The following is a 14,879-nucleotide window of genomic DNA, read 5'->3' on the forward strand; positions in this document are numbered from 1 at the left end:
CAATCAACGCAAAACGTCAGTCAGTTGTCATCCTCTGTCTCTGCCTCTGTCTCTGTCTCTGTCGTTGTCGTCCCTCGGCGTTTGGGTGAACCAAGGAGCCGACTACGGTCGTTCACTTACTCGCTTCCTTGCCTGCTTTTTCGCTTTTCTCGCTCCTTCGCTCCCTTTCTTTTTCATTGGCGCGCCGACCGCGAGGCGATAGGTGGGCGCAATACGTGCTTGGTATGGTTGGGTTGGGGCGGAGGTGTGCCGAGAAGGCGCAGGAAGGCAGGCCAGAAGGCATCGGGGTTGGGGCTGGGGCTGGGGCTGGGCGTATGTAGGCACAGGTACAGGCAAGGTACGGTAGGTACCTAGGTAGATAGCAGTGCTGCTCTCTGCTGACAGACGGTCGCTCATCGGTAGGAGGCTGATCAGTCGACTGGATGGGCAGCGCAACGGCGGCATAGGCTTCAACTCGAACAGACTTACTTCGTTAACATATACTTGAAACCGTCTTCTCTACTACCCGCAGACCATTTGCCTTTCCTGCTCGTGCAGTCTAATGGGCTTGCTTGCTTGCTTGCTTGATTCCTCCCTAGCGTGGAGCATAAACTTCCCACCCGCGAATGGAAAAAAAGTCACCGAAGTAAATCTGAAGGGTTGGAATGTGAGGTGTGGTTAACCACGCATTCATAGCATGCTCTCTGAAGCTCTGATCTCCATGACTACACTGATGACTACACAACATGTAGTCGGTCAAAGAATGAGCCTGAGCATCTCCAGCGACTAAACCATAGAGAAGACGACGACGAAGAAGAAGTGGAAGAAAGCAAACCAAAGACAGACAACAGACCCTGAACGCCAGCGACCCGCAATCGATCGATCAAGCCGTCTCGATACTCGCAAGAGAACAATGGCTTCGTCGCCTCGAATCAAGAACAAACGCTTCAGAGCTCCTCCGGCACAACACAACAAAACGCGACACGACATGACAAGAACCCCGAGCATCAAGCAGCCACGGCCGCCGCGCCTCCACTGCCCGGCCAGACCGACGCCAGCTTGACGCGACATCGATTGCACACGTCCTCCAGCATGCTGTGTCCCAACGACGCCGACGCATTTGCCGCCGGAGCCGGAGCCAGCGCAGCCTCGACTTTGCAGCTGCCGCTGCGCGAAAGCCGCAGACCGACGACCGACAGGCCGTCTCTGGAGCGGCGCCTCAACGACAGCGCGCGGGCAGCCCGCGGCTTCGACGGAGCACGCTGCTCATGCTGACGATGGTGCTGCGGCAGAAGCAGCGGCAAAGAGGGCGCAGACCGCGAGACCGGCACGTCTCGCGCCGCCTCTTCATCTTCGTCGTAGACGCTGGTGTCAGCGTCGTCGTTGTCGTCCTCGCCGTCGGGCAAGCGCACCCCCGCCGCGACGCACACCTCGTCGTCAAAGTTGGGTGATAGCGCAAACTGCGCCGGGTCGAACGACGGAAAGTCTGGCACGTATGGCCTGTACCGGCCGCGGGGCAGGTCCAGTGGCGGGAGGGGAGTGGAGCACCGCGACCAGACTGTTTTGGCGGGCACTTGCATCGAGAGGGTCGAGTCGCGGCGGTCGCGTTGAGAGTTGCGGGACATCTGGAAGCGGTCGGACGCTCCTTGGTTGAGCGAGTTTGTTGTGGCTTGAGAGGCCATCTTTGTCGATTTGTTGGAGCCGAATCGGCTGCGGAGTCGAAGTGAATAGCGTTTTGGGATGCGTGGAAGAACGCTGGATCGTGTCTCTTGGAAGGGCGTTACGATAGGAGGTTCATCAAGTTGGAGTGAAGGTATCGTGGGCATCGGTGTTAGACATATTGGGTCGAGGAGGGAAGGACGACCGAGTGGCTTATTCTCCGCCATGGTAGTCGTAGTCTCAGGGTTGGTTTGAGCGACACACATCGCCTTGGAGATGGTGTTCTTCTCGGGTCGGTCCAGGGTAGAAAGAACTAACGGTGCTGTGGGCCGTGGTAGCGAGTAGTTTGGAGGTTTTGAAGATGATGGCTTCGGCTTCAGTTGAATGCCACTTTGAGCTGCTGGCGTGTCGTCTGGTAATGGTGTTCTGATGGCTTGTTGAAAGAGAGCGTCGATGCTCGCCTCTTGGTCGAATTTCCCAAAAGGGGATTCCAGTGGACTAATTGGTGCGGAAGGACCTACGTCCGGCAGAGGTGTTCTGATGGCTTGCAGAAAAATGGACTCGAAGCTCTCCTCGTCGCCAGGCTTTGTGCTTTCGCAGTTGAAAAGTGGGGTACCATCTATGCCGTCCAGTATCGAAGTATCGATCCACGGCTTTGGTAGACCGGCACGTCTGACAGACATTCCCTTTGGCAGGCTGCTTCGAGGCGAGTCGCCTGACGTGGATAGATTCGGTTTTGCCTGGCTTTGGAGCTCTTCATCCTCCATTTCAAACGCAGCCTTTTGGCAGTTGATACTTTTGGTGTTCATCTGCGTTGATTGGGGATCTTCAAAGAAGTCAGACGTTAGTGGAGTCTTCAGAGACGAATATGCTCTCGAGCTCTCGTCGTTCTGCGCATGGCCACTGTTTTCACCGAGGGAGGGAGAATTTGGATCCATGGACGACGTGGGGGGGCCGTAATTCGACGGTTGTTGCCTATCATCTTGGCGGTTCGAGTTTTTGGAAGATGGTCGGCTTCGAGGAACCACCGTCTCATCCACGTGCGATAGCTGCCATACCGAGGCTGGGCTCTTGAATGGCCAACCTGTTCGAGCGAGGTCAGTGAATTGGCTCAAAAGACAATGCATCCACTTACCAAGGCAAGAGTAGTATTTCACCATGAGCATCACTCCCCGTCCAAATAGTCTGTACCACTGGTCAGCATCTTCTCAAATGCGGGGAAATCTGCTCGACCTACTGGATACGACGCCGTTTGCCAGCAGAGGCCGTATCTCCCGCAACAGATTGCTCGATCAGGGGCTCGAATAGAGAGGATTTCCTCCGTCGAGACTTGCGCGCCGATTCCTCGTGTCCAGTGAGAGGTTCCTGGCGGTCTGATGTGGACCCTTTGGTCGTGTATTTATTGTAGTCCTGATGATGCTGGTTGACCATAGTTCGAAGTCAAACGAGGACTAGTAGTGAAGATGGGTTGATGGAGTAGTGATTTTGATCAGTGGGTCTGAAAAAGAGACTGGGGGCTAGTTGGACTTGGATCAGACCCTCAAAGACGATGGGATGGCTAAGGTAGAGCGTGGTGTAAACGGACAGAGTCAACTGGAAGACTCGAGAGTCTCCAGGTTTCGACGGGCGCAGAGGCGTCGAGGTAGCAACAAGGCAGCGGCGGAAGGAGCATTTGAAGGGAAACAAGATGCTGTTCTTTCGCAAGGCAGGAGCCTGTCACTGGCGCCAGATCTGGGAAGGCCAAGAGGCACATTGGTGGTGTTCCAAAAGGGAAGTTACATTCTTTGGGGGGGTACCCAACGGGATCGTGATCGTGGTCGCATACCCAAGTTGCCGGTTCCTGCGCGAGATCTCGCACAATGACCGTGGAACGAAGTGGGGGTACTTGGCTTGTCGATCGGTGTTCTCCCGCACATCCCCGTTGAGTTCTGCGCTCTAGAAGGGAGTTCGGTGTGCTCCTTTTGAGGTGGCTATTTTTCGACTGAAGAACCAATGTACTTCATGTACTTGTCCTCGTTGTCCATCTGATCTACACCGTCGATGCCTAGTCTCTTGGAGAATTTGTCCACAAAAACGTGTGCAACATCATCGACGCTTACAGGCACCGAGGTTTGCTGTTCTAGAGAAGTTGTTCGCGTGCCGGGTAGACCACATGCAACAATTCGATTGAACCACCATAAATTTGTTGTGACGTTGAGACCGATTCCGTGGCTGGTGATGTTGCGTCTCATGTGTAGGCCGACAGCACAGATTTTGTCTTTTGGAGATGTCCATACACCGGTGTTGTCTGTTGTCATGGCGGAAACACCAAACTCGGCACAAGTATCGATTACAGACTTTTCAAGAAGGCAAACATAATCTCGAGGCGAAATTTTATGTCTTCTCAGGTCGATGATTGGGTACGCCACAAGCTGCCCGGGTCCGTGGAAAGTAGTTTGGCCGCCTCTCAAAGCCTCTTCGAAATCGGCTTTCCCCTCCATGCGCAAAGCTTCTTGAGTTTGCTGGCTCACGGTACCAAGTTCTCGGCGACCGCACGTGTAAACCGGTTTGGACTCCCAGGAAATAATGGTAGGGTTGGGGGGAGTCAGAGAGGAATCAGCCTTGGAAGCCAGATACCTTGATACCGCCTTGTCCTGGAATTCAGAGACTGTTCGGTAGCGCCAGAGCCTCTCCGGCTTGACAAGGCGGAGATGTCCCAAACGCATGCTGATTGATGGCGCTCCAAAAAAATTGCAGGATGGAGAGAGAGACGGTTTCAAAGATCGAATGCGCAGAGCACTTTGTTTTTTCTCTTGAGACAAGGTAATCATGCAAAAAAGGGTGAGAGAGTTAAGAATCGAGGAATGACGGAGTCGAAAAGTGTTGGATAATCTGGTTGTATGGTTGGCCGAGGTGCACTGATGGAAGAGTGACGCGTGCGTGCCCCGCGCTATCGGAATTTGGAGCGCGTCGGTCTCCGCGTCAGGTCTCGTCTTCCAGCGCACACCTCTCTCGCGTCAATACTCCGTGCCAACACGATGGCCAAAGCCGCGAAGCAGACCGGTGATCCAAGGCCGCACAAGCTGCCTCGACTTCCTCCAAGTGCGACTCACTCCATGCGCACAGAAGCCGCCGTTTGCTGACCTCCTCAAGACACCAAAATCCAAAAGCGCCCGCTCCTCCACCCTCCCATTGCCTCACCCTTCAGAAATGCCGATACCGAGAAAGTCGTCTACGTCAATGTCCGCACGCCGTTTCTCTCCGCCGTCAAGCGCGTCCAGAAACTTCTAAGCATCGCGGAAAAGCGTGCTGCCCAGAGTGCACTCGCGCAGAAGCGAAACCGTCGCGCCGATCCCATCATGTCTGCCGCAATCGCTGCCGTTGACGGACAAGAAAAGCCAGAAAGAGTCACAATTAAAGCTACGGGCAGGAGCATCGAAAAGGCCATGGAACTGGCCTTGTTCTTTCAGCAGCAAGAAGATTGTCACGTCAGGCTTGAGACGGGTACAGTGGATGCCATTGATGACCTCGTTGAGGACACAAATGCTACCGAGGCGGAATCAAAGCCCCGCGAAGAACTCGACACCGCCGCCCAAGAGAAGGCAAAGAGAGATCAAGTCCCCGAGACCAGGATTAGGCACACCAGCGTGTTGGAAGTGCACGTCAGCCTACGTTGAACCAGGCCATCATCCAACTCGACTCTCTTTCGCTACACTGTACGTTGTCGCGAACCTCTCGAGCATGTGCTCTTCGACGGTCAGAATTCTGTCTTCATCTGCGCCGTCGAGCCTCTTCAGCCTCGCGTCCAGGCACCCGTCAAAGAAATAAGGCACGCTATAACGATCAGCGTCCCCCAGGTTCAAGACACGGTGCAAGTTGCTTTTGAAGTAGCCACCGGTGATTTGCTGCAACATGTCGCCCACATTCACCACAAAAGCATTTTCGTCGGGCGGCACAGACACCCACTGTCCGGTGGTCTGGTTTTGAACCTGCAGCCCCGGTAGGCCATCGGTCAGGAGGAGCGTGATGACACCAAAGTCCGTGTGCGCGCCGGCGCCAAATTGCTTCTCAGCGGACGAATTTTGAGGAGGGTAATGGAGAAGTCTCATCGAAGCAACAATCGGCTCCCCTTTCAGCTCGTCCAGCGCGTCTGGACCGTATGGCAAAGCGGCAGCGACAAGTTCCAGGACACGAAGACAAAGGGCTTCGACTGCGTCATAGTAGTCCACCATGGGATTCTTGAACGAGGACTCGGGGACTTGTTCCGCGGACGGCCAAATATTGGGCGTCATGAAAGAACGGCTCGCTTGCTCATCCTCGAAGGCGATATCTTTGCCAATGTAGTAACCCTTGACGATTTGTGAGCTCCCTTCCGAAAGGATTCGCGTGAATGGTCCGTTACCTCCTTCATATCCGGCAAGGCATCTTGTTGCAAGGCTTGCGCTCCCATCATATCGTACCCTCTGTTTGTTCCGGGTCTCTTCAGAGCCTTCTTTTCCTCCAGTGGTAAGGCAAACAGGGCCTTGGCACCTTGGAAGAGTGCTTTCACCAAGTCTGCGGGAATCCCATGTCCCTTGAGCTGGAAGAATCCCGAGGTGGTACATGCTACGCGAACAGAATCGACGACGTGTCGCGCTTCCGAAGAAGATGGATTTTGCAAATACGCTGATATGTCCACCACGGGGATCTGGAATTCCGGGACCTGCGTCGCTGAAGGCATGCTGTGATGTGGAAACAATGACCTAACGGCAGGCCTTTGGAAGGGTTCCTTGGTGCTCTAGGTCGCAGGTCTTGACGCAAAATTCTTGAATTCCTCCCATGCTGCATGTCAACTGGTCTTTATACCATCGGAGCTTTCGGCACTTGATATAAAACCACCTAACCTTATCATTTCACGTCCAATTGCAATCAGCCAATTTCTTCTGCTCAAAACGGAGCCCGACGGTCCGCACCGACCAGAGCTTCACCAAAGAGATGCGGGGATCGCGGGACTCCGCATCTTATCAAGCGGAACCGGCCGGGCAGCTAGCGGCACATTGAAGCCCTACCTGGACATGTACCGTGCGCTGAGAACAAGGTGCGGCTCACCAGCTCATCCATGACGTGGGCTTTGGCTTGTTTGTTCGACAGTTCGCGTGCCGTTCCGAGTACGATATACATCGCCTGAATCTGTTGCTCCATGCAGCAGCTCAACCCTTTTCCTTCGGCCCCACCGTGTCTTTAAGATCTGGATTGGATCTTTCTACTCCTATTTATACATATGCGTCGAGGCCGTTTCAGGTAGCACGCACACAACATGATACCAAGCTATTTCTGTTCTGGTGCAGGAAGCGTTGTGCAGCACCATACAGGACATCTGTGCTCACTTCGCCAACATCGGTCGAAAATCATCTTACAGCGGGCTCAGCGCTTTCGATCGACCGTATGATTTTATCCGGAGCCAACACTTTTAGAAGTGGCATAGTCGCCGTTACAAGACACTGCTGTGTCTGAGGCGTAATCGTGGACATTTCTTGTCTCCCCGGAGTGTAAGCATCATCGCCCGGGCATTATTCTAGGGAATGTGCGACATTCGCGAAGTGTTCTGGAATACTGTCTTAAGCGCCGGGCCTTCCCAATGCGGAGCTCGTGTCAGGCTCCGATCCCGTTGAGGCCAGTTCACAACAGAGATTGGTCGAACCAAGCGCGCGAGCAGACAGGGGCTTTGTCCAGTCTGTCTGATCTACAGGAGGTGCACATCGTTGGAACACTTAGGCAATAGACGACACAAATCCAACCCTGGTTTCCAAACATGCTCGCCGCGATGGACGCGTTCGTTATCTTAAAGGCCCATCCCTGCCACTCAACAAAACCACCGTGTGTCCTCGCCATGCCATGTAGACGTGTGCGAACGCTGACCGTCTCGACGCACGAGTGAAATGGCTTTGTGGCTACGTGGCGGACTACCACGTATGCCGTGTTGAGTTCGGGGGTGATGGACGTGCCTTGAGGCCCTGAGGGACCCTGATCTACCCCTGGACCCTTCATTAGCAGCCCCTGCGATTGGGTGGCTTGGTGCCGAAGAACACGGGAAAAGGGCCGAAAGCGAAAAGGACCGAGACCGCCCTTCAACACTTTTTCGAAGCCAACCACCATGGCTGCTTTCAGAGCCCACCGCGGCGGTCCCGCATCTTGTGGCGGCTAGCAATCTTGGTGTAACTTCTAGCAAATCTGCTCTGCATGGTTCTTTGCAGCCCAGTATTTGAGAAGACAGCACCACAATATGCGCTCCCTTTCATCCGCCACGATGGCCGTCTGGTCGAGTCAATCACCGTGCCCACGAGGCGTTCCTACGGGTTTCGTTGCGTCCACTCACGACAAAGATCGCTGAGCTATGGTACTGTGGGTGGAGCGTCTGCGCGCAGAGTCTGCGCCCTGAAAGCCCACCGAGAGGAACGGGCCTCACTCCAGATCCTTATCCCTTGCAGCTCGGACTCTGATGCTGGCACTCTATCGCTCAGTTTAAAAGGCCGGCCATGCCTGGGCTCTGCCGTCGGCGGCGGACCATCGAAGGGACAGTCTGCGCCGTGTGAAATTGGCCCACGACGCGTGAGCTCTCGACTTGCAACCATGGCTACCCAAACCGTTACAGTCACCTCAACAAAAGAGGTTCAGGTGCGCTTCCCATGAGCAAGCTGGCCACAGCCTTTACTCACCCTTTTCTCTAGCCCGTGAAAGGCGACAAGTCGTCCAGGGATATCTCAAAATGCCCTACCCTCGGAGAAATCAAGCGGGCCATTCCTCCGCACTGCTTCGAGCCCTCGGTGGCCATCTCCATGAGCTATCTGGTGCGGGACATTATCCTTGTTGCCATCTTGGCATGGGCCGGCCTCCAAATCCCCAGAATTGAAACCTTCTGGGTCCGCGCTACCACGTGGATTCTGTACGGCTTCGCCCAGGGCCTCGTCTTCACGGGCATCTGGATTCTTTCTCACGAGTGCGGCCACGGTGCCTTTTCCAAGCACCCTCTGCTGAACGACACGGTTGGATGGTTTGGCCACTCGTTCCTGATGGTGCCCTACTTTTCCTGGAAGTTCTCGCACGCGCGCCACCACCGCTTCACCGGCCACATTGAAAAGGACCTCGTCTTTGTGCCCAGGACCCAAGAGGACATGGCCTCGAAGCTCAGGGTCACCCTGGAGGCCTTGGACGAGCTCGCCGAGGACACTCCCATCGTCACCGCCGGCAAGCTTCTCTTCCACCAGCTGCTTGGCTGGCAGACGTATCTCCTCTTCAACGTCTCCGCCGGAAAGCAGAGTCGCGTGCGCGACAACGGCAAGACGGGATGGTTCAACCAGCGCGGCAGCCACTTCGACCCGTGGAGCGTCCTGTTCATCCCACGCCAGGCCATCTTCATCATCCTGTCCGACCTCGGCCTGGCCGTCATGGGCTACATGCTGTACCTGGCCGCGCAAAAGGTCGGCTGGCAGACGGTGGCGCTGATGTACGGCCAATCGTACTTCTGGGTGCACCACTGGCTCGTCGCCATCACCTACCTCCACCACACGCACCCCAACGTGCCGCACTACGCCGAGGGCACCTGGAACTTCACCCTCGGCAACCTGTGCACCATCGACCGCGACTTTGGCTGGATCGGCACCCACCTCTTCCACGGCATCATCGACACCCACGTCGTGCACCACCTGTTCCCCCGCATTCCCTTTTACTACGCCGACGAGGCCACCGACGCCATCCGCCCGCTGCTCGGCGAATTCTACAACGAGGACAAGAAGGCCAACTTCATCGTCAGCCTGTGGCACACGTTCAGGACGTGCCGCTGGGTCAAGGAGGTGGAGAAGGGCACCCAGGGCGTCTACGTCTGGGCCGGCAAGACGATGGAGAAGTAGAGCGACTTGCGCGTCTTGATAGAGTTCTTTTCGGCACAGCGGGTCGTTTTATAGACATGATAGATATAGATCTTTTCACTCTGTGATACCTTTCTGTCCCTGGTGAAACGTGATTCTTGACCCTTTGTCGTTGCTCGTTCCCCCCAGAGCTCTGTCTCAGCCTTCAACTCATCCTCAAAGTCGCTGTGCGCCTATCACCGTTGCAGTGCCTGCATTATGGTTGTCTCCATTTCTCATCCACACCTCCGTCACATTGACCTTGGACTACATTTGTTCTTCTTCTCATGACCGCCCGCGTAAAAGAAGACAAACGCCGGGACTTTGTTAGGCTTGCTCGAGCTTCCACCACAATCACATGCCGCTGGACAACTCCAACCACCAAAAGAATACCAAAGACCCGTCAGACAGGCCTGTGGAGAGCAAAAAGCAAAAGATGATGACAACGATGGGACTCGAACCCATGCGGATTGCTCCAGTAGAATGCTGGCTGCTGTTGTATCAGCAGCTAAGTCGTTGACTTGAGTCTACCGCCATAACCACTCGGCCACGTTGCCGCTTGATGAAATGTGCCTCGTTTTGCTACATTATATTTCTCAACATGTCTTCATGACTCAGTGACATTCTCCCAAGCATGTCCGGGTGCTGTCGAAACCAGATCGTTCTGTGCCAATTCATGTTCAGAAAATGATTATTAAAGCAATTTTGGGCGATAACCAAGGCAAACTGTCTTCAGTGTTGAACAGGAAGTTTTTATGTTCGACTTGAAGACAATTCAGCTAAACCTTGCGCAGTCGGCTAAGCGAACTCCAACCAAGGAACACACGGCCGGCGACGCGCATTCTCCACCAAACAACCACTTCAACCATCATTGACGCCTCCTGCCCAACTCCACAGTCTCATTCCACTTTTGACAATCCGAAAACATGGGCCGTCTTCACAGCAAGGGAAAGGTACGCGTCTCGACCGACCCGCGCAATTCAAACTGCCGCAATGCGAACGGGGTCAGCTAACACACCCAGGGTATTTCGTCGAGTGCGATCCCCTACAGCCGCCGCCCCGCCTCATGGCTCAAGACCACGCCGGATCAGGTGGTTGACCAGATCTGCAAGCTCGCCCGCAAAGGCGCGACGCCCTCGCAGATTGGCGTCGTCCTCCGCGACTGTAAAACCTCTTCCGCACACACGCATCAACGACGGGCTGGATGGAGACTGACGGACAATCACAGCGCACGGAGTCGCGCAGGTCAAGGTCGTGACTGGTGCGTACAAGAACTGAAAATATCGACTCGGTCGCGCCGCCGCGGATCGCTGACTTGTCTGCAGGTAACAAGATCCTCAGGATCCTGAAGGGCAACGGTATGCCTCTCATGAACAACACCATGGTCCCTGTTTGAATCGCGCTGCTGCTGCTTGGCACGCGATTGCCAACCACAAACAAACCTATTATGCTTCTGATCGGTTTCGGCTGACAGAATGATTTTGTGGTCTCACGCAGGCCTGGCTCCTGAGATCCCCGAAGAGTGCGTATATTGACTTAGCTCCCGCTACTGACTGCCCTTCCATTTGCTGACCAACTGCGCGCAGTCTCTACATGCTCATCAAGAAGGGCGTCCAGGTCCGCAAGCACCTTGAGCGCAACGTAAATTCCGCATTCCCCGCTCTACACGGCTGGACATGCCCCCGTTGCTAACACATTTACCGCAGCGCAAGGACAAGGACTCCAAGTTCCGCCTGATTCTGGTCGAATCCCGCATCCACCGCCTTTCTCGCTACTACAAGAAGGTCGGCGTCCTTCCGCCGAGCTGGCGCTACGAGAGCGCCACCGCTAGCACCCTCGTGTCCTAAGCCATGACGCCTGTTGGAAGTCAAGGATGGATGGCTTGATACAAAAGGGGTCGAGGACTGTCTGGGCACGGAAAATGAATTAGGCTTAGCCGCCCATTGTCAGCGTCGCGACAGTCACTCAGAGGGTCAAACGACCATCTCATTCAGATGAGTGAGTCTGCGGGTCGCTATTCAAGAGGCTGTCCCGCGTAATATGCGAACAGATGGAAGGAGATTGAGATGGTTCAATTGAGGGTTGATAAATCCTCTATTACGCCGCAGCTGCTGCAGGAGAATACATTGAATAATGCCCACGGCTCGTGCAATTCGACTGCCATGACACATCCCCACCTCATAGCTTGATGTCCGTGGAGCAAATGTGGAATTGAGAGTAGTGGAAGAGCACGCTACCCCTCAGACATTGTCGTCAACCAACCAGACGGTTTGGGTGCCCCTTTCGACAAGTCTCATGCAAACAGAGACTTTTACTCGAAAACGGACACAACCCCCTGACCGCTCCCAACAGCCACCACCCGCGATCGAGTCTCCAGGGGACTGCCCTCATACACCACAAAGTCGCCCCTTGGTCCCCCCGCTCCCGCAGCCGCCTGATCCAAGCCCAGAATCTTATAGACATTCGCGCTGACCAGCGCCAACGCGTCCTGCTCACTGAGCTTGCCCTCGCCATTCGCATACGCCACGCCAGCCATCAATCCCAAATCCCGCGCCTCCCAGTCCTCCGCGGTGCCGATGGCCGTCAGGACGCCGGCGTCGACGAGCGCGTTGACGGCCGTCCCGTTGGTGAGCGGCGCGCCCGTGAGCGACCGCCGCTGGTCCCAGGCTTGCGAGTATTGCAGCAGCGGCGCCAGCACGACGCCGACGTCGGCGGCCGCGAGCTCCTTTGCTACGAGGTGCGATTCGGCGCCGCCGACGATTGCTACCCGGATTTTACTGTTGGCAGCTTGCTCAACTGCGGCTTTGACGCGCAGGATGGCCGCTGTGGTGTCGGCGCTGTCGACGGATATGACGAGAGGCAGCTGCGCCGTGACGACGCGGTGGAAGTAGGATTGCGCGGAAAACTTGGTTGAAAGGGTCTCGTTGAAATCGATGGCGCCGAGGAGACTGTCTCGCAGAGCGCCAACGGCGCTGGAGATGGAGGGCGTCGTGTCGTCTTTGGCTCCGAGGCCAAGGGTGTAGTGCACGGCGACTTCGTCCGCCCACACCGCGCCGTCTTCGAGGGCATGCGAGGCATGGGCGAGGAAACCGGCACTCACGCCGTAGGAGCCGCCTCCTGAGAACACGGGAGCAGTGACAGCTTTGGTGACACCGTGTCTGTATGCCGCCGCCAGCTGCTTGTTGTCGAAGAGCAGGCCGTCCACAGCTCTGCTAAAAACGCCTTTGCCGTTGCTGCCATCATTCGTGTCGTCCTCCGCGTCAATCTCGCTGAGACCGAGCGTCGATCCAAGGAGCGTGAATGGTGGCGACAAGTGTCCATTTTCGACGTGAATCACGTCCGCAGCACTCGCACTGGAGAGCTCTGCGTGACACGGCCCAACGCAGGTAATCGTGCCATTCACAACGACAACATTTTGAGGCGACTCTCCAGTGACTTGCAAGGCATCTCCCAAGTCCGTCGTCAAAATCTTTGAGATTCCAGTGAAGACCACCGAACTGGTTTCAAACGACTGATCTTTTGGCGAGGGTGGTGCTGCCTGAGGGTTGATCGGTCCAGTCTTTGGCTTCTTCAAAACGTACGGATCCTCATACTGGGCCGTCCCATCAATCCAAACCTGGACGGGCGCGGCACCGACGCTAAGCGGATCACTGTCCCAAAGCACAATGTCGGCGTCGAAACCCGGTTTGATTTTCCCGATGCGTTCTCCCAGGCCCAGCAGTTCTGCTGGCGCAGATGTGACACCTGCCAGAGCTGCGTGATACGGTAGCCCGTAGCGGTATGCTTTGGCAGCTTCAAAGACCACGTGCTGGGCGTTGAGGACTGGGTTGTCGCTGACATAGACGGGCGTGATACCGTTCTCATAGAGGATCTTTCCGGCTTGCTCGGAGCCGCGATATGCTTCAGCTTTGTACAGCATGTTGTCGGCAAAAAGGGCTGCAGCTGGCGGCCGTCCGCCCCAGGCTCTCTTCAGGATCTACAGAATTAGCACTTTGTTTGAACCTTCTAGGCGTCATACTTACTTCGGGGACGATATATGTCTCATGAGCATGATGGAATGCCCGGATTGGAAATTTGAATTCGTTGGTGTGGTCAACGAAAGCTTCCAGGTCGGGAATAGTGTAGCAGTGGGTGTTGACAAGGACTTGGCCTCTGAGAACCGCTGCGAGAGCCTCCCACCGCAGTTCTTGTGGCAGGTAGCTTTCCATTAGCTCAGGTCCGCGAGCTGACGCTGCATCACACCACTCATCCTGCGCCTTGACAAGGGCGCTAGCCTGTTCAAATGCGTGCCTGAATTCCCAAGATTCTCCGAGTCTGCTGTACGGGCCACGCTCTCCAACTTTCCCATACACTCTTTTCGCATTTTCTCCGCAGGCCATCTTCATGTAGCGCCACGTTCCCTCGGGGTCGGCAAGCATGTCTTTAGCACTGATTTCTGACCGGCCGTCCGGTTTACCCACGGCGTGCTTGATGACAAAAGCTTCGCCGCCGATGTTGTTGCCAGAGCCAGGCAGTATCAAGGACGTGGTGACACCACCAGACTTTATGACTTGGATTTGATGGTCCAGCGGATCCAAGCCGTCAATGGACCGCACAAAGGGCGTGATGTCAGCAGACAGCTCGTTGGTATCTTCGTTGCCATCCAGTTGTGGGAGGGGATCCACGCCAGCATGGCTGTGCATATCTACAATGCCGCTGGTGAGCTGAAATCCTTGGGCATCGTAGACTTGGTAGTCGGAAGGTAGCTCGGATTCAGATATCGCGGCGCCAACTTTCTTGATGAGACCATTTTCCACAAACACGTCGGCTTGAGTCCAGGTATATCCGATGCCCTCGAATGCTTCCTGGGCAGTGGTTCCAGAGACTGGCTCTCCTGTCCATACTGTCGCGTTCCTGATGAGAGTGGGCTTGCTCTCATCAGCAGCGCGGGCGTTGCGATGCCGGACTCCGCTTGGGTCATTGGGCTTGCGGCGCAGATCAGGACATTTGGCAAAGTCGCTCTGAAGACGACTAGCAGAAAGAGAGGAATGAAGGTTTTGATTGGCGGGTCGATTGCCATTGAGTTGACACCATTGGGCATAGGCTAGAAAGACAAGACATGCAACAGCAACGAGTTTCAGAGAGCGAGACTTGCGGAAATGCGGCCGCGGAGACCGGGCACCACGGTTTTCCCTGTCCATGGGCAATGACTTGAAGTCATTCATTTTGATGGGGAAAGGTGGTGTTGTTGGTGTTGTTTTGTTTTGCACAGCTGAACCTACTGATAAGGTTCTCGAGAGGCACAAATAACGTCAGCGAGATGCCGAAGCACGCAGGCACGTCCGAGCAGCATGCAAGCTCCCCCACCTTGTGCACGAATGCTCCTCATCGCGCAACCCA

General features: G+C 55.4%; 7 protein-coding genes and 1 non-coding gene across 8 annotated transcripts; 3 read left to right on the forward strand and 5 right to left on the reverse strand.

Moving 5' to 3' along the window:
- Positions 1-594: 594 nt before the first annotated feature.
- On the reverse strand, positions 595-3,197 carry J3D65DRAFT_370867 (uncharacterized protein). Its single transcript, XM_066795706.1, has 3 exons — positions 2,876-3,197; positions 2,774-2,823; positions 595-2,722 (listed from the first exon to the last, which is right to left on the reverse strand). The coding sequence occupies exons 1-3, from the start codon at positions 3,067-3,069 to the stop codon at positions 987-989; spliced, it is 1,980 nt and encodes a 659-aa protein (XP_066655350.1). The 5' UTR covers positions 3,070-3,197; the 3' UTR covers positions 595-986.
- Positions 3,198-3,608: 411 nt separating this feature from the next.
- J3D65DRAFT_553311 (uncharacterized protein) lies at positions 3,609-4,343 on the reverse strand (the record flags this gene model as incomplete). The annotated part of the gene is made up of 1 exon (XM_066797124.1): positions 3,609-4,343. One exon carries the CDS (start codon positions 4,341-4,343, stop codon positions 3,609-3,611), a length of 735 nt encoding a protein of 244 aa, XP_066655351.1.
- A 212-nt stretch (positions 4,344-4,555) lies between these two features.
- Positions 4,556-5,299, forward strand: J3D65DRAFT_371050 (Rpp20 subunit of nuclear RNase MRP and P-domain-containing protein). Its single transcript, XM_066795708.1, has 2 exons — positions 4,556-4,719; positions 4,771-5,299. The coding sequence occupies exons 1-2, from the start codon at positions 4,656-4,658 to the stop codon at positions 5,292-5,294; spliced, it is 588 nt and encodes a 195-aa protein (XP_066655352.1). The 5' UTR covers positions 4,556-4,655; the 3' UTR covers positions 5,295-5,299.
- J3D65DRAFT_624737 (uncharacterized protein) lies at positions 5,116-6,830 on the reverse strand. Its single transcript, XM_066800281.1, has 2 exons — positions 6,020-6,830; positions 5,116-5,966 (listed from the first exon to the last, which is right to left on the reverse strand). The coding sequence occupies exons 1-2, from the start codon at positions 6,335-6,337 to the stop codon at positions 5,304-5,306; spliced, it is 981 nt and encodes a 326-aa protein (XP_066655353.1). The 5' UTR covers positions 6,338-6,830; the 3' UTR covers positions 5,116-5,303.
- A 1,396-nt stretch (positions 6,831-8,226) lies between these two features.
- On the forward strand, positions 8,227-9,503 carry J3D65DRAFT_645931 (fatty acid desaturase-domain-containing protein; the record flags this gene model as incomplete). Its single annotated transcript, XM_066802242.1, has 2 exons — positions 8,227-8,271; positions 8,325-9,503. 2 exons carry the CDS (start codon positions 8,227-8,229, stop codon positions 9,501-9,503), a joined length of 1,224 nt encoding a protein of 407 aa, XP_066655354.1.
- Positions 9,504-9,940: 437 nt separating this feature from the next.
- Positions 9,941-10,057, reverse strand: J3D65DRAFT_t77. Its single transcript has one exon. It is a non-coding gene; the product is annotated as a tRNA-Leu (tRNA).
- A 220-nt stretch (positions 10,058-10,277) lies between these two features.
- On the forward strand, positions 10,278-11,663 carry J3D65DRAFT_624743 (40S ribosomal protein uS15). The gene is made up of 7 exons (XM_066800282.1): positions 10,278-10,453; positions 10,523-10,664; positions 10,729-10,761; positions 10,826-10,858; positions 10,998-11,022; positions 11,087-11,141; positions 11,207-11,663. The coding sequence occupies exons 1-7, from the start codon at positions 10,427-10,429 to the stop codon at positions 11,345-11,347; spliced, it is 456 nt and encodes a 151-aa protein (XP_066655355.1). The 5' UTR covers positions 10,278-10,426; the 3' UTR covers positions 11,348-11,663.
- On the reverse strand, positions 11,590-14,768 carry J3D65DRAFT_651439 (amidohydrolase). Its single transcript, XM_066802445.1, has 2 exons — positions 13,523-14,768; positions 11,590-13,476 (listed from the first exon to the last, which is right to left on the reverse strand). Exons 1-2 carry the CDS (start codon positions 14,702-14,704, stop codon positions 11,812-11,814), a joined length of 2,847 nt encoding a protein of 948 aa, XP_066655356.1. The 5' UTR covers positions 14,705-14,768; the 3' UTR covers positions 11,590-11,811.
- Positions 14,769-14,879: the final 111 nt, after the last annotated feature.

This window comes from Phyllosticta citribraziliensis (genome assembly GCF_038025025.1).
Source record: "Phyllosticta citribraziliensis strain CPC 17464 chromosome Unknown J3D65scaffold_6, whole genome shotgun sequence".
Classification (NCBI taxonomy): Eukaryota; Fungi; Ascomycota; class Dothideomycetes; order Botryosphaeriales; family Phyllostictaceae; genus Phyllosticta; species Phyllosticta citribraziliensis.

Coding starts and splice junctions, on each gene's coding strand:
- J3D65DRAFT_651439 (XM_066802445.1), bottom strand. CDS start 14,704: ATGAATGACTTCAAGTCATTGCCCATGGACAGGGAAAACCGTGGTGCC. Junction 13,477..13,522: donor AGACATATATCGTCCCCGAA/GTAAGTATGACG, acceptor CTAATTCTGTAG/ATCCTGAAGAGAGCCTGGGG.
- J3D65DRAFT_370867 (XM_066795706.1), bottom strand. CDS start 3,069: ATGGTCAACCAGCATCATCAGGACTACAATAAATACACGACCAAAGGG. Junction 2,824..2,875: donor GGCAAACGGCGTCGTATCCA/GTAGGTCGAGCA, acceptor CCAGTGGTACAG/ACTATTTGGACGGGGAGTGA. Junction 2,723..2,773: donor GAAATACTACTCTTGCCTTG/GTAAGTGGATGC, acceptor TCGCTCGAACAG/GTTGGCCATTCAAGAGCCCA.
- J3D65DRAFT_624737 (XM_066800281.1), bottom strand. CDS start 6,337: ATGCCTTCAGCGACGCAGGTCCCGGAATTCCAGATCCCCGTGGTGGAC. Junction 5,967..6,019: donor CCTTGCCGGATATGAAGGAG/GTAACGGACCAT, acceptor CAAATCGTCAAG/GGTTACTACATTGGCAAAGA.
- J3D65DRAFT_371050 (XM_066795708.1), top strand. CDS start 4,656: ATGGCCAAAGCCGCGAAGCAGACCGGTGATCCAAGGCCGCACAAGCTG. Junction 4,720..4,770: donor GCTGCCTCGACTTCCTCCAA/GTGCGACTCACT, acceptor GACCTCCTCAAG/ACACCAAAATCCAAAAGCGC.
- J3D65DRAFT_624743 (XM_066800282.1), top strand. CDS start 10,427: ATGGGCCGTCTTCACAGCAAGGGAAAG. Junction 10,665..10,728: donor TGGCGTCGTCCTCCGCGACT/GTAAAACCTCTT, acceptor GGACAATCACAG/CGCACGGAGTCGCGCAGGTC. Junction 10,762..10,825: donor GCAGGTCAAGGTCGTGACTG/GTGCGTACAAGA, acceptor ACTTGTCTGCAG/GTAACAAGATCCTCAGGATC.